The sequence below is a fragment of the Carcharhinus amblyrhynchos genome, unplaced genomic scaffold, assembly GCF_965287045.1.
Source record: "Carcharhinus amblyrhynchos unplaced genomic scaffold, sCarAmb.v2.hapA scaffold_402, whole genome shotgun sequence".
In the NCBI taxonomy this organism is placed as follows: domain Eukaryota; kingdom Metazoa; phylum Chordata; class Chondrichthyes; order Carcharhiniformes; family Carcharhinidae; genus Carcharhinus; species Carcharhinus amblyrhynchos.
In genome coordinates this window covers 134680-150275 of record NW_027650142.1, presented here as the reverse complement: position 1 = coordinate 150275, position 15596 = coordinate 134680, and the positions used below count along the sequence as shown (strand labels likewise).

The window sequence follows — 15596 nt, the reverse complement described above, 5'->3', positions numbered from 1 at the left end:
ACATAGTTGTCTTTTTTGCAGTGTTTAGAAGGGAAAAAAAATTATTTGGGGGTGGGGGGAAGGCTAACGAGCTAAACGATTGGGGATGAAATTTGGAAGCTCTCCATTGAAGGGCCAGCACCAGCCCAATGGCCCTGCCACTTTTTTAAAGTTTCAAAGTTTAAAATTTTTAAAAGTTTAAAGTTAATTAGTCACGCGTAAGGCTTACATTAATACTGCAATGAAGTTACTGTGAAAATCCCCTAGTTGCATTTAGCCATGCTAAATTCTCCCTCAGTGTAACCCAAACAGGCGCTGGAGTGTGGCGACCAGGGCATTTTCACGGTAACTTTATTGCAGTGTTAATGTAAGCCGACTTGTGACACTAATAAATAAACTTTAAACTTTAACCTTAGCACTGCTGCTTCACAGCTCCAGGGACCTGGGTTTGATTCCCGGCTTCGGTCACTGTCTGTGTGGAGTTTGCACATTCTCGTGTCTGCGTGGGTTTCCTCCGGGTGCTCCGGTTTCCTCCCACAGTCCAGAGATGTGCGGGTTAAGTTGATTGGCCATGCTAAAAATTGCCCCTTAGAGTCGTGAGATGCGTAGGTTAGACGGATTAACGGGTAAACATGTAGGGATATGGGGGTCTCGGGTGTGGGTGGGTTTGTGGTCAGTGCAGACTTGATGGGTCAAATGGCCTCCTTCTGCACTGTAGGGTTTCTATGATTTCTATCTTTTGGACTGTGGGAGGAGACTGGAGCACCCGGAGGAAACCCATGCAGACACGAGGAGAATGTGCAGACTCTGCACAGACAGTGAATCTGAGCTGGGAATCGAACCCGGGTCCCTGGCACTGAGGCAGCAGTGCTAACCCACTGTGCCACCCTATAACTGGGCATCAAGGTGAGAAATAAAGGGGAGGGGGTTTGGATAAATGGGGAAAACAGGATGACTGAAACATCCTGAGCTGTTTATCACCAGCCCCGGGGTTCACACAAACTCTTGGGCCTTCATTCCAGGAAGAACATAATGGAGAAGGAAAGACAAGAATTGATGGAGCAAAGAAAATTCTTCAAGGAGAGGGTGAAGAGGAGGAGGACGGGGAGGATGATTGCAGCCAGGTTAGCTGTGTGTGAGATGGACAAGTGGAAGAGAACACAGGCCAGAAAAAAGCTGCAGTGCTTCAGGTGAGAGTTGATATTTCGCAGGAAGGGAAAGGGCCATCTACGTACGCAGTGAGATAGGCCATTCATTCAGAACTCCCTGTAAATACTGACACACTCCCCCTGGGATCCCCTGTTAATACTGACACACTCCCCCCTGGGATCCCCTGTAAATACTGACACACTCCCCCTGGGGATCCCCTGTAAATACTGACACACTCCCCCTGGGGATCCCCTGTTAATACTGACACACTCCCCCCTGGGATCCCCTGTAAATACTGAGACACTCCCCCTGGGGATCCCCTGTAAATACTGACACACTCCCCCCAGGGACCCCCTGTAAATACTGAGACACTCCCCCCGGGATCCCCTGTAAATACTGAGACACTCCCCCCGGGGATCCCCTGTAAATACTGACACACTCCCCCCAGGGACCCCCTGTAAATACTGACACACTCCCCCTGGGGATCCCCTGTAAATACTGACACACTCCCCCCGGGGATCCCCTGTAAATACTGACACACTCCCCCCAGGGACCCCCTGTAAATACTGAGACACTCCCCCTGGGATCCCCTGTAAATACTGACACACTCCCCCCGGGGATCCCCTGTAAATACTGACACACTCCCCCCTGGGATCCCCTGTAAATACTGACACACTCCCCCCGGGGACCCCCTGTAAATACTGACACACTCCCCCCGGGGATCCCCTGTAAATACTGACACACTCCCCCCGGGGATCCCCTGTAAATACTGACACACTCCCCCTGGGATCCCCTGTAAATACTGACACACTCCCCCCGGGGACCCCCTGTAAATACTGACACACTCCCCCCGGGGACCCCCTGTAAATACTGACACACTCCCCCCGGGGATCCCCTGTAAAAACTGACACACTCCCCCCGGGGACCCCCTGTAAATACTGACACACTCCCCCCGGGGATCCCCTGTAAATACTGACACACTCCCCCCGGGGACCCCCCTGTAAATACTGACACACTCCCCCCGGGGACCCCCCTGTAAATACTGACACACTCCCCCCGGGGACCCCCTGTAAATACTGACACACTCCCCCCGGGGATCCCCTGTAAACACTGACACACTCCCCCGGGGGATCCCCTGTAAATACTGACACACTCCCCCGGGGGACCCCCTGTAAATACTGACACACTCCCCCAGGATTCCCTGTAAATACTGACACACTCTCCCTGGGATCCCCTGTAAATACTGACACACTCCCCCTGGGATCCCCCTGTAAATACTGACACACTCCCGTAGACCCTCGTACTCAGTGCACATCCGTGAATGCAGAAATAGTCATTTCCAGGAGTATAATGACATTGGGAAAAGATGAAATGGTGTTTCTAGTTAGATCAGACAGCACAGCAGAATAGACATATCCTCCTCCCCTAACTCTCTCTAACATTCACGTTCATCTCTTTCTTTTGTCCCATGTACCTGCTCAGGAAATGCAACCAGGAGCAAGCAGCCCGTTACCAGCTGGAGCTCAAGGAGATGAAGGAGAGAGTGGCCCGGGCTCCCTTCCTCTTTGAGCAAGTCATCCAGGTGAGTTGGGAAGGGGGTGCCTTGGGTGTCATTGAAAACATCTCCATTGCGGAGTCTCTGTGATACTCAGACAGACACACAGGGACGGACAACTCGCAGACAGACAGACATGCTCACGCAGACAGACACACACTCACAGACACACTCTCGCAGACAGACACACACTCACAGACACACTCTCGCAGACAAACACACACACTCTCGCAGACAGACACACTCTCGCAGACAGACACACACACACAGCAGGCAGGGAGCAGTTGGCTCCATTGATTGTGGCAGAGAGTGTTGGTGGGGAACGCAGTGGCATCGACAGGCGCGAATAGGGGTGGTACAGGGGTTAGCACTGCTGCCTCACTGCGCCAGGGACCCGGGTTCGATTCCCAGCTTGCTTCATTGCAGTGTTAATGTAAGCCAACTGTGATTAATAAATAAGACAGATGTAAGTTTGTTGTCGTATCTGCTGAATCTTAGCTATGGATGTATTCTTGAAAAGCATGAGGACTTATCGCAACAAACATATTCTATTTTTTTCTGGGCCACCCAGAACAATGTGCGAGGAACCATCAACCGCCTCTTCACCAAGGTTCTGCAGAAGCTGCGTCTGGATGAGGAGCTGGTGTGTAAGCTTGGCACCGCAGACAGCAAGAGCGACACACAGCTCGTCGACCTCGAGTCCACTGACTGGTGAGTGGAACCTGCAAGCCATGCCCCTTCCATGCTCCCCCCGCCATGCGAAAATCTGCTCTCCCACCCTTCCCGTGTCACCAGCCTCCCTGCCCTGTTTTTGTCTCTCTCACCCTGCTCTCCCCCTCCCTGCCGATGTCTGACCCCTTGCAGGCATGTACTCTCCCATTTGCCTCGCTGAAGCTCAGTGGTGGGGTTGATCAACCATGAGGTGCGTTTGCAGTCTTCGCCTCCCCCACCTTTTCCGACGTGACACTTTTCCAGCAAGGTGAGATGGAGGGGGGTTTTCACTGGATGGTGACAGGGAGCAGGAAGGTGGCACAGTGGTTAGCACTAGTGCCTCACAGTGCCAGGGATCCAGGTTCAATTCCAGCCTTGGGTCACATTGTCCCTGTGTCTGCATGGGTTTCCTCCAGACGCTCCAGTTTCCTCCCACAGTCCAAGTATGTGCAGGTTAGGTGGATTGGCCATGCTAAATTGTCCCTTAGTGTCCAAAGATGTGCAGGTTAGGTGGATTGGCCATGCTAAATTGCCCCTTAGTGTCCAAAGATCTGCAGGTTAGGTGGATTGGCCATGCTAAATTGCCCCTTAGTGTCCAAAGATGTGCAGGTTAGGTGGATTGGCCATGCTAAATTGCCCCTTAGTGTCCAAAGATCTGCAGGTTAGGTGGATTGGCCATGCTAAATTGTCCCTTAGTGTCCAAAGATCTGCAGGTTAGGGTGGATTGGCCATGCTAAATTGTCCCTTAGTGTCCAAAGATCTGCAGGTTAGGTGGATTGGCCATGCTAAATTGCCCCTTGGTGTCAAGGAGAGTAAAGATCTGGGGTTATGGGAATAGGGCCTGGGTGGGATTGTCATCGGTGCAGACTTGATGGGCCGAATGGCCTCCTCCTGCACTGGTAAAGCCCGGGGCTGATTCTCCCCGTCATCCACTCCTCTCAAACCCAGGGCTCACTGAGGTTGACTGGGACCTTCCTGCTCTGCCTGGGACTCAGTCACATGGGTGGGGTGCAATTCCAGAGTCCTCCCCTCACCCTGCAACCCCCGGCTGTGGAGGAATCAAACATGGGTGACAGAATCGGCCCGTCCTGTCTCTCTCCGCACGAGCAGTTCCGCTAACGCTGTTTTCCTGCCGTCTCCCCGTAATCCTGCACGGTCTTCCTGTTTGGATAGTAGCCCTTTTCTAAAGCCTCGGTTGAACCTGCCTCCCCCACAGTTTGCAGATGATACAAAGATCTGTAGAGGGACAGGTAGCACTGAGGGAGCGGGTGGGGGGGTGCTGCAGAGGGACTTGGCCAGGTTAGGAGACTGGGCAAAGAAGGGGCAGATGGAATACAACATGGAAAAGTGTGAGGTTCTGCACTTTGGAATGAGGAATGGAGGCAGAGACTGTTTTCTAAATGGGGAAAATGCTGAGGAAATCAGAATCACAAAGGGATTTGGGAATCCTTGTTCAAGATTCTCTTCAGGTTAACACGCAGGTTCAGTCGCCAGTTAGAAAGACAAATGCAATGTTAGCATTCATGTCGAGAGGGCTAGAATACAAGAGCAGGGATGTAATTCTGAGGCTGTATAAGGCTCTGGTCAGACCCCATTTGGAGGATTGTGAGCAGTTTTGGGTCCTGTATCTAAGGAAGGATGTGCCGGCCTTGGAAAGGGTCCAGAGGAGGTTCACAAGAATGAAGAGCTTGTCGCATGAGGAATGGTTGGGGACTCTGGGTCTGTACTGGTTGGAGTTTAGAAGGATGAGGGGGGATCTTATTGAAACTTACAGGATACTGTGAGGCCCTGGATAGAGTGGACGTGGAGAGGATGTTTCCACTAGTAGGAAAAACTAGAACCAGAGGGCACAATCTCAGGCTAAAGGGACGATCCTTTAAAACAGAGATGAGGAGGAATTTCTTCAGCCAGAGAGTGGGGAATCTGTGGAACTCTTTGCCGCAGAGGAGGCTGTGGAGGCCGGGTCATTGAGTGTCTTTAAGTCAGAGATAGATAGGTTCCTGATTAATGAGGGGATCAGGGGTTATGGGGAAAAGGCAGGAGAATGGGGATGAGAAAAATATCAGCCATGATTGAATGGCGGAGCAGACTCGATGGGCCGAGTGGCCTAATTTTGCTCCTGTGTCTTATGGTCTCAGACAGTGCCTCCCAGACCCTAACCATTGAGTGGGCAAAACAGTTTCTCCTTGTGTCTCTGTGGCTTCTTTAGCCAATCGTCTTAAATCTATGGGCCGTCTCGTTCTGGATCCTTCCGCCATTGGAACAGTCTCTCCCTACCTACTCTGTCCACCAAACACCCCTTCAGAATTTTAAACACCCCCATCAAACCTCCATGAGAGAAAGCAGGTGCTTCTTGCTAACCTTTAGTGACTGGGAGGTTCTGTTCCCACAGGGAGGGGGTGTGCGCGATGAGTGACAGTAAGGGGCAATGCCATGCTGCTTGCGAAGAGACCCCCAACGTGGGCAGCTGCGGGTGCGACCACAAGGGTGACAGCACAGACCGCCCTGGGACGGATCCGGCTAACGACTGTTGAGAGAGAGAGAGAGAGAGGGAAGAGGAGGAGAACTGGCTGGCTCCAATAATAAAGCCCGTTAATGAGATATCAGAGTCGGCAGATGGTGTTTAATGGCAGCCAAGGCCTTCAGTGAGGTGGGCAGGGGCACAGAGCGAGCGACCCCTTCGGTGGGCTACCCCACCTCCAGGGCAGACACCAGGGTGGAATTGTTACAGCCAGAAGCAGAAAGAGAGCCATGGAGACATACAGCACACAAACAGGCCCTTCGGCCCAACCCGTCCGTGCCGTCTTAAACTGAACGAGTCCCAATTGCCTGCATTGGGCCCAAAACCCTCTAAACCTTTCCCCATCCACATTCCTGTCCAAATGTCTTTTAAATATTGTCATTGTAGCCGCCTCAACCACCCCTTCTGGCAGCTCATTCCATCTGGGTGGAAAGGTTCCCCTTGGGTCCCCTTCCAATCTCACACCCCCCCACCGCCACCCTGGAGAAAAGACCTTGGCTATTTGCCTTATTGGTGCCCCTCATGGTTTTATAAACCTCTATAAGATCACCCCTCATTCTCCTATGCTCCAGGGGAAAGAAAATCCCAGCCTATCCGGCCTCTCCTTATAATTCACACCTTCCAGTCCCGGTTACATCCGTGTCAATCCTTTTTTTTTGCCCCCTTTCCAGTTTAATAACATCCTTCCTATAGCAGGCTGACCGGAATTGTACGCAGTACTCCAAATGTGGCCACACCAATGTCTTGTGTAACATAATGGCTGGAATTCCTGGACCCGCCTGCTCCAGGAATCAGAGCGAGTGAGGGACGGAGCATGGAAAAGTCTGTTGATCACGGGTGGGATTTTATGCTTTTGGGATGAGCGAGAGAGTAAATCCCCATCCAGAGTCCCAACTCGTACACTCAGTGCTCTGACTGATACTGCGGCCCATTGTGTGGGAGCTGTCTGCTCTCCTCTCTCACCTGCACTCTTTTTCCCCATCTGGCCTCATTTTTCCCCTTCAAGAATTTATCCAGAATCACGGAATACTCCAGTGCAGAAGAGGCCCTTCGGCCCATCGAGTCTGCACTGATGCATGAAAGGCCCTGATCTTTCATGGGTGACACAGTGGGTTAGCACTGCTGCCTCTCCGCGCCAGGGACCCGGGTTCGATTCCCGGCTTGGGTCACTGTCTGCACGTTCACCCTGTGTCTGCGTGGGTTTCAGCTAGGTGCTCTGGGTTTCCTCCCACAGTCCAAAAGATGTGTGATTGGCCGTTCTAAATTGCCTGTTAGTGTCAGGGGGACTAGTGGGGTAATTACAAAAGATTACAGGGATAGGACCTGGGGGGAATTGTTATTGGTGCAGGCTTGATGGGCTGAATGGTCGTCTTCTGCACTGCAGGGATTCTATGACCTGCCCACCTAATCCCACTTACCAGCACTTGGCCCATAGCCCTGAATGTTATGGTGTACCAAGTGCTCATCCAGATACTGTCTAAAGGATGTGAGGCATCCCACCTCCACCACCCTCCCAGGAAGCGCATTCCAGACCCTCACCACCCTCCGGGTGAAAAAGCTTTACCTCAAATCCCCCCTTAAACCTCCCACCCCTCACTTTTAACTTATCTCCCCTCATGACTCACCCTTCAACCAAGGGCAACAGCCTATCCATCCTGTCCATGCCCCTCATAATCTTGTACACCTCAATCAGGTCTCCCCCTCAGTCTTCTCTGCTCCAGAGAAAACAACCCAAGTCTACCCAACTTCTCTCCAGAAGTGGCATGGTGGCACACTGGGTTAGCACGGTTGCCTCACAGCACCAAGGACCCAGGTTCGATTCTCGGCTTGGGTCACTGTCTGTGCAGAGTTTGCACGTTCTCCCAGTGTCTGTGTGGGTTTCCTCCGAGTGCTCCGGTTTCCTCCCACAGTCTGCAAGATGTGTGGATTGGTGAATTGGCCATGCTAAATTGTCCCTTAGTGTCCAAAGATGTGCAGGTTAGGGTGAATTGGCCATGCTAAATTGTCCCTTAGTGTCCAAAGATGTACAGGTTAGGTGGATTGGCCATGCTAAATTGTCCCTTAGTGTCCAAAGATGTACAGGTTAGGTGGATTGGCCATGCTAAATTGTCCCTTAGTGTCCAAAGATGTACAGGTTAGGTGGATTGGCCATGCTAAATTGTCCCTTAGTGTCCAAAGATGTACAGGTTAGGTGGATTGGCCATGCTAAATTGCCCCTTAGCGTCAGGGGATTAGTAAAGTAAATGAGTGGGGTTTTGGGGATAGGCCTCGGAGGGGATTGTGGGAGGTGCAGACTCGATGGGCCAAATGGCCTCCTTCTGCACTTTAGGGATTCTATGATTCTGTTGCCAGACCCCAGAGAAAGAAAGCGAGACACCCCTCCTCACTGTACAAATATCTATATTAAACAGGGTGGGGAGGGGGAGGGCACAGAGGCATTAACCAAGTCCACAAATCAGCAACATTCAAACACAAATCAATCCTTCGACTGTAGTAGAAGGTTTCAGGGTCGGTCAGACTTAACCGAGCAAACGGCCTCTGGGGACCACGGTGTAACAGCAAACCATCCCCTCCTCCTCTCCGTTCCTGTATGGATGGCTGACGAACTGCCCTCTCCTGCAAACCGGCTGCGGGCATTTAAAGGATAAAGGGACACAACGGAGAGGCCAGAAGTTGCTACCATCCACGGGGTCATTTCAGAGTTGACCTGACTAAGCGAGGTCGCATCTCCCGAGTGTGGGATGGCACAGTGGGTTAGCACTGCTGCCTCACAGTGCCAGGACCCAGGTTTGATTCCCGGCTCGGGTCACTGTCTGTTCTCAACCGCATCTGCATGAGTTTCCTCTCACAGTCCAAAGATGTGCGGGTTAGGTGGATTGGCCATGCTAAATTGTCCCCTTTGTGTCCAAAGATGTGCAGGTTAGGTGGATTGGCCATGCTAAATTGTCCCCTTTGTGTCCAAAGATGTGCAGGTTAGGTGGATTGGCCATGCTAAATTGTCCCTTAGTGTCCAAAGATGTGCAGGTTAGGTGGATTGGCCATGCTAAATTGTCCCTTAGTGTCCAAAGATATGCTGGTTATGTGGATTGGCCATGCTAAATTTCTCCTTAGTGTCCAAAGATGTGTAGGTTAGGGTGGATTGGCCATGCTAAATTTCTCCTTAGTGTCCAAAGATGGGCAGGTTAGGTAGATTGGCCATGTTAAATTGCCCCTTAGTGTCCAAAGATGTGTAGGTTAGGTGGATTGGCCAGATAAATATATCGGGTACGGGGATACGGCCTGAGTGGGATTGTTGTCAGTGTAGACTCGATGGGCCGAATGGCCTCTTTCAGCACTGTAGAGTTCTATGATTCTTCCCTCTAAGTAAACCTGAGGGCTGAGTGTCTGTCATTACACAAAATGGTGGAAAGCAGAGGGACTTTTGGAGTGGCAGTTAGGGCAGAGAGAGCGCCGCATATACTCCCCTAGTTCCAGTCCCGGTCATTGGGTATGTGGGAATCACAGACAGAAATCATTGTGCCATCCTCTCGGTGTGCCTCTGGCTGAGATTGACCACTGTGTAAAGGCCCAATGGGGGAACGTGACCTTTAACTCAAGCGACCCTGCGATATTCCTATCCAAACACGCTCTCGGAGGTTTGGGGGTGGCTACACAAAACAAGATTCGGAGAACACTGCAGTCTTCGAGGGCGATATCTGTCAGCCTCCAGGTGTCAAAAGGAGAGGGAGCCATTGGCAGGTCTCAGGAGTCACTGCCAAGGGCGGGTGGAACTTTCCAGAAACTAGCGTTCAGTCGATGTTCAGGAAACAGAGATGTTGTCCCCGCAGACCGACATGGAGCTTTCTCAGAAGGACGGGAGCCAGGAAGGGTCCTGAGATGAGATAACCGGAAATGGTCCCCATTTCCCACACTTCGGATGTCGATGCCAGTGGGGAACCATCCAGGGAGCTGGAAAAGGGCAGCCCTCAGAGACGAGTGGGATTAAAATCCTGCAGGAAAAGACATTCCTTTAGAGAAACATACCAGAGGGACAGAGGAAAGAGAGAGTGAGACGCACACAGTCGTAGAGAGGAAATGGGGGCAGGGGGAGGGGGAGGGGAGGGGAGGGGGAGGGGGAGGGGAGGGGAGGGGGAGGGGGAGGGGGAGGGGAGAGGAGAGGGAGGGGAGAGGAGAGGGAGGGGAGAGAGGGGGACAGAGACATGGAGAGGGGAACCGGGTGAGGGAGAGTGAGAAAATGAGAGAGAGGGACAGAGAGAGAGAGAGAGAGAGAGTGAGAGGACAGAGAGAGAGGGAGGGAGGGACAGAGAGGGAGGGAGGGAGGGAGGGACAGAGAGGGAGGGAGGGAGGGAGGGACAGAGAGGGAGGGAGGGAGGGAGGGACAGAGAGGGAGGGAGGGAGGGAGGGACAGAGAGGGAGGGAGGGAGGGAGGGACAGAGAGGGAGGGAGGGAGGGACAGAGAGGGAGGGAGGGAGGGACAGAGAGGGAGGGAGGGAGGGACAGAGAGGGAGGGAGGGAGGGAGGGAGGGACAGAGAGGGAGGGAGGGAGGGACAGAGAGGGAGGGACAGAGAGGGAGGGAGGGAGGGGCAGAGAGATAGAGAGAGAGAGACAAAGAGTCAGAGAGGACAGAGAGTGAGGGAGTGAAGGGGACAGAAAGAGAGAGGACAGGACAGAAGGAGAGAGAAGGGGGAGAAGACAGAATGAGAAAGAACTGGGGGCATTGAGAGACAGAAAGAGAGATAGAGGAGTGGGGAAATAGCCAGGCAAAGGGAGAGGCAGCAGAGAGAAGGGGGAGAGACAGAGGGAGATGGAAAGTGAGAGAGAGAATGTCAGGGAGGCTGGGAGGAAGGAGCAGCCTGAGAGAAACAGAGGGGTGACTCCGAGAAAGAAGGGATGGAGAGAGAACAAGTGGGACAGAGAGGGCTGAGAGCAATGGAGGGGACAGTCAGGGGAGAAGATCTTTTCACTAACATCGGGCCCCCACTCCTGCAAACATTCAGCCACCACTTGTTCTCCAGTATCATTGTCAACTCCTGGCCCCTTTGAATGGAAGAATTTCGCTGATGTCTTTACCCCTCTCTCCCCTTTACTCCCCAGTTTCCCCCCAGGGTGAGGGTTGTGTGTCTCAGCCCACCCTGTGTGCTGAAGGATTCTTCCCCCATACCTGAGGGCTGTTTGGAAAATGATGTCTTACCGCCAGGGACGCGGAGTCTGAGGAAATCTGTTTCCGTAGCAGCCGACTGCTCGAAGAACCTGCAGAGAGATTCCAGTTTATAATGTGCACATGTGTCTCCCGGTCTGTGTATGGACAGGACAACATACACGCAACACAACACGCAATATCCACACATCACATCATACAACATAACACGCCAAATCTACATATCCCATCATGCACAGACACAACACGCAATATCCACATGTCACAACATACACACAACACAACATACAATATCTGCATATCACAACATGCAACACAACACAATGTGTACACATCACAGCATACACATAACATGGAATATCTACACATAACATGGAATATGTACACATCACAACATACAACACAGCATAAAACTTAACACGCAATATCTACTCAGCATACACAAGATGCAATATCTACACATCACAAAACGCAATATCTACATATCACAACATACAACTTATCACACAATATGTACACATCACAGCATACACATAAGCCACATTAGCTACTCACCACAACATACACAACACACACTATCTACACATTACAACACAAGCAACACAATGTCTAAAAAGAATGCAAATGTGGCAATACACAATATGTATGCAGTGCCATGTAGCACATGCACAGGCAACAGAATACATTCTCAAAGCCACGTACAACACAATGTGCAGAATATATATCACAGTAGCAGCAACACCAGCACAACACATTCTCCAAACAGACACACAGGGAAACTCACAAATACATTTCAACAGATATCCCAGGAATCAAATCTGTATTCAAAGCTGAATGTTATAAATGCTGGAATTGGAAGAACATCCAGTATCACAAGCACTCCCAGGACAGGTACAGCACGGGGTTAGATACAGAGTAAAGCTCCCTCTACACTGTCCCCCCATCAAACACTCCCAGGACAGGTACAGCACGGGGTTAGATACAGAGTAAAGCTCCCTCTACACTGTCCCCCATCAAACACTCCCAGGACAGGTACAGCACGGGGTTAGATACAGAGCTCTGTCTGTACTGTCCCATTCTCTGGATTTGGTACACTTGAGGACAGGCCTTACCTGGCACAAGTTCTCTGCTTGTCTTTTTATCACTCAGGAATCCTGACTCTGTGTTGCTGCGATGTCGGAATGTAGGAAGGCCAAAAGGTGCCGAACTCCTTTCTTCTGGTGAATGTTTTGGCTGCTGGAAAGTATGAAACAATCATCAGGCAAGGAGAGGGTGCTTCGGCTAATAGTATTGTTTATCCCTTAAACACTGACTCTCACTGGGGTACGGGGTCCCACACACACTGACTCTCACTGGGGTACGGCTCCCACACACACTGACTCTCACTGGGGTACGGGTCCCACACACACTGACTCTCACTGGGGTACGGGGTCCCACACACACTGACTCTCACTGGGGTACGGCTCCCACACACACTGACTCTCACTGGGGTACGGCTCCCACACACACTGACTCTCACTGGGGTACGGGTCCCACACACACTGACTCTCACTGGGGTACGGCTCCCACACACACTGACTCTCACTGGGGTACGGCTCCCACACACACTGACTCTCACTGGGGTACGGCTCCCACACACACTGACTCTCACTGGGGTACGGCTCCCACACACACACTGACTCTCACTGGGGTACGGGTGACACACACACACTGACTCTCACTGGGGTACGGCTCCCACACACACTGACTCTCACTGGGGTACGGGTTCCACACACACTGACTCTCACTGGGGTACGGGTTCCACACACACCGACTCCCACTGGGGTCCAGGTCCTCCAGCCCCTCCACCCCTTCCTGTCTCTGTAACCTCCTCCAGTCCTCTACACACCTTGCCTTATCTTTGTACCTCCTCCAACCTCTATAGTCCTCCCCATCTCTTAGCTGCCCGCAACTCTCATAACCTCTGCACTCCTCCAATTCCAGCATCTCGAGCATCCCCCAATTCCCATTGCTCGGCCATTGGGAGCCATATGCTCTGGAATTCATTCCCTAAACCTCTGATCCTTTTTGGCTCAAGCTGTTAGTCAGCTATCCCTGATATTTCCTTACATGAGTCAGGGTGAAATTCTATCCATTGGAGCAATTTAGGACGTTTAATTGTGATAACGGTGCTGTCCAAATGCAAGTTTTTGTGGCGAAACTCCCTCCAGGAACATGACTGGGGAGCCTGTATCAGTATGCATTACTGTCCCCCTTGAGTCTCCACAGGAAATGGCCACACCTGAACCTACCCACCACCCACCATCATCATCACCACTCCGGCCACCTCCCTCAACCCCCTCAGCGAGCTTCCCTCTCCTTCCCTGACCGATACTGACCGAGGGCAGGTCTCGGAGGTTCTGCATGGTCTGCCCAGGACCCACGTGCACCAGGTGGTTGAAGTTGGTGGGGTTGGAGATTAACTTGGACCGTTTCTGGGGATCCTTCAGGATCTGCCTGTGGAAGATTTGATTTGATTTATTATTATCACATGTATTAACATACAGTGAAAAGTATTGTTTCTTGTGCACTACACAGACAAAACATACTGTTCATAGGAGAGAGTGCAGATCAACTTAATGTGAGGTAGGTCCATTCAAAAGTCTGACAGCCACAGGGAAGAAGCTGTTGTTGAGTTGGTTGGTACGTATCTTTTTCCCCGATGGAAGAAGGTGGAAGAGAGAATGTCCGGGGTGCGTGGGGTCCTTAATTATGCCGGCTGCTTTTCCCGAGGCAGCGGGAAGTGTAGACAGAGTCAATGGGTGGGAGGCTGGTTTGTGTGGTGGATTGGGCTACATTCACGACCTTTTGTAGTTCCTTGTGGTCTTGGGCAGAGCAGGAGCCCAGACCGAGCTGTGATACAACCAGAAAGGATGCTTTGTATGGGGCATCTTGGAATGATGTGGAGATGCCGGCATTGGACTGGGGTAAATTCAGTAAGAAGTCTTACAACACCTGGACTTTAACCTGAGACTTCTTACTGTGCATCTGTGAAAGGCAGATTTCGTTACTGAGTGGACCAGGGCAGGGGTTAAGGGTCACGACACTTATACCCCAACACCTAAGGTTGGCATGTTTCATGGTGTTCACTGGCAAGGCTGCCATCTCCTGCCCATCAGTAATTGCCCTTGAACCGAGGGGCTTTTCAGGCCCTTCCAGAGGTCAGTTCTTAGTCACATGTAGGCCAGACCAGAGAAGGACAGCAGATTTCCACAGTTAGCACTGCTGCCTCACAGCGCCCAGGGACCCTGCTTCAGTTCCTGACTTGGGCCACTGTCTGTGTGGAGTCTTCATGTTCTCCCTGTGTTTGTATGGGTTTCCTCCGCGTGCTCCAGTTTCTTCCCACAGTCCAAAAGACGTGTTGGTGAGATGTGAAATTGTCCCCTAGTGAACCCTAACAGGCGACGGAGTGTGGCGACTAAGGGATTTTCACAGTAGCTTCATTGCAGTGTTAATGGCCTACTTGTGACACTAATAAACAAACTTTGAAACTTGAAACACCCCCAGTGCCGTGGGGGGGGGGGGGGGGGGGGGAGGTGCTGTGCCACACGCCCCCAGCGCCGTGCGGGAGTGGGGGGGGGCACACAGTGGCCACCGAACAGCTGAGACACAACCCCTCAGTATAGGAGACTCACCCTCCAGCAGCTTGGCAGTTTGGGATCGGACTGTGCCACAAATGTTGTGGGGAAACAACGGCTGCCCTTTTGAACACTTGCCTTGGAAAGGGTCCAGAGGAGGTTCACAAGAACAATCCCAGGAATGAAGAGCTTGTGGTATGAGGAATGGTTGAGGACTCTGGGTCTGTACTGGTTGGAGTTTAGAAGGTTGAGGGGGGGATCTTATTGAAACTTACAGGATACTGCGAGGCCCTGGATAGAGTGGACGTGGAGAGGATGTTTCCTCTAGTAGGAAAAACTAGAACCAGAGGGTACAACCTCAGGCTAAAGGGACGATCCTTTAAAACAGAGATGAGGAGGAATTTCTTCAGCCAGAGAGTGGGGAATCTGTGGAACTCTTTGCCGCAGAAGGCTGTGGAGGCCGGGTCATTGAGTGTCTTTAAGACAGAGATAGATAGGTTCTTGATTAATAAGGGGATCAGGGGTTATGGGGAAAAGGCAGGAGAATGGGGATGAGAAAAATATCAGCCATGATTGAATGGTGGAACAGACTCGATGGGCCGAGTGGCCTCATTTTGCTTTTAGGTCTTATGGCCTTAACCACTCTGTCCCTTCCCCCTACGTCCCTACCTTAGCGTGGATAGAGGATTGGCTTGCTAATAGGAAGCAGAGAGTTGGTATCAGTGGGTGCTATTCTGGTTGGCAGTTGGTGACTAGTGGAGTGCCGCAGGGATCGGTGCTGGGGCCTCAACTGTTTACCATTTACATAGACGGTCTGGAGGAGAGGGCTGAGTGTAGGGTGACGAAATTTGCTGATGACACGAAGGTGAGTGGAAAAGCAAATTGCGTGGAGGGTGTGGAAAGTC

The 15596-nt window shown here is 51.8% G+C and overlaps 1 protein-coding gene across 2 annotated transcripts in view; it reads right to left on the bottom strand.

Moving 5' to 3' along the window:
• Positions 1–9098: 9098 nt before the first annotated feature.
• LOC145339320 (serine/threonine-protein kinase MRCK alpha-like) overlaps positions 9099–15596 on the bottom strand; it is an 82412-nt gene continuing 75914 nt past the window's right edge. Inside the window, exons 34-37 of one of the 2 annotated variants that reach the window (XM_080183746.1) lie at positions 13453–13570; positions 12187–12310; positions 11108–11166; positions 9099–9904 (exon numbers count right to left, since the gene is read on the bottom strand). In XM_080183746.1, coding sequence (XP_080039872.1) covers positions 9881–9904; positions 11108–11166; positions 12187–12310; positions 13453–13570 — 325 coding nt within the window. In that variant the 3' untranslated portion in view covers positions 9099–9880. The remainder of the gene's footprint in view (positions 9905–11107; positions 11167–12186; positions 12311–13452; positions 13571–15596) is intronic. The other variant, XM_080183747.1, reaches the window with a different exon arrangement.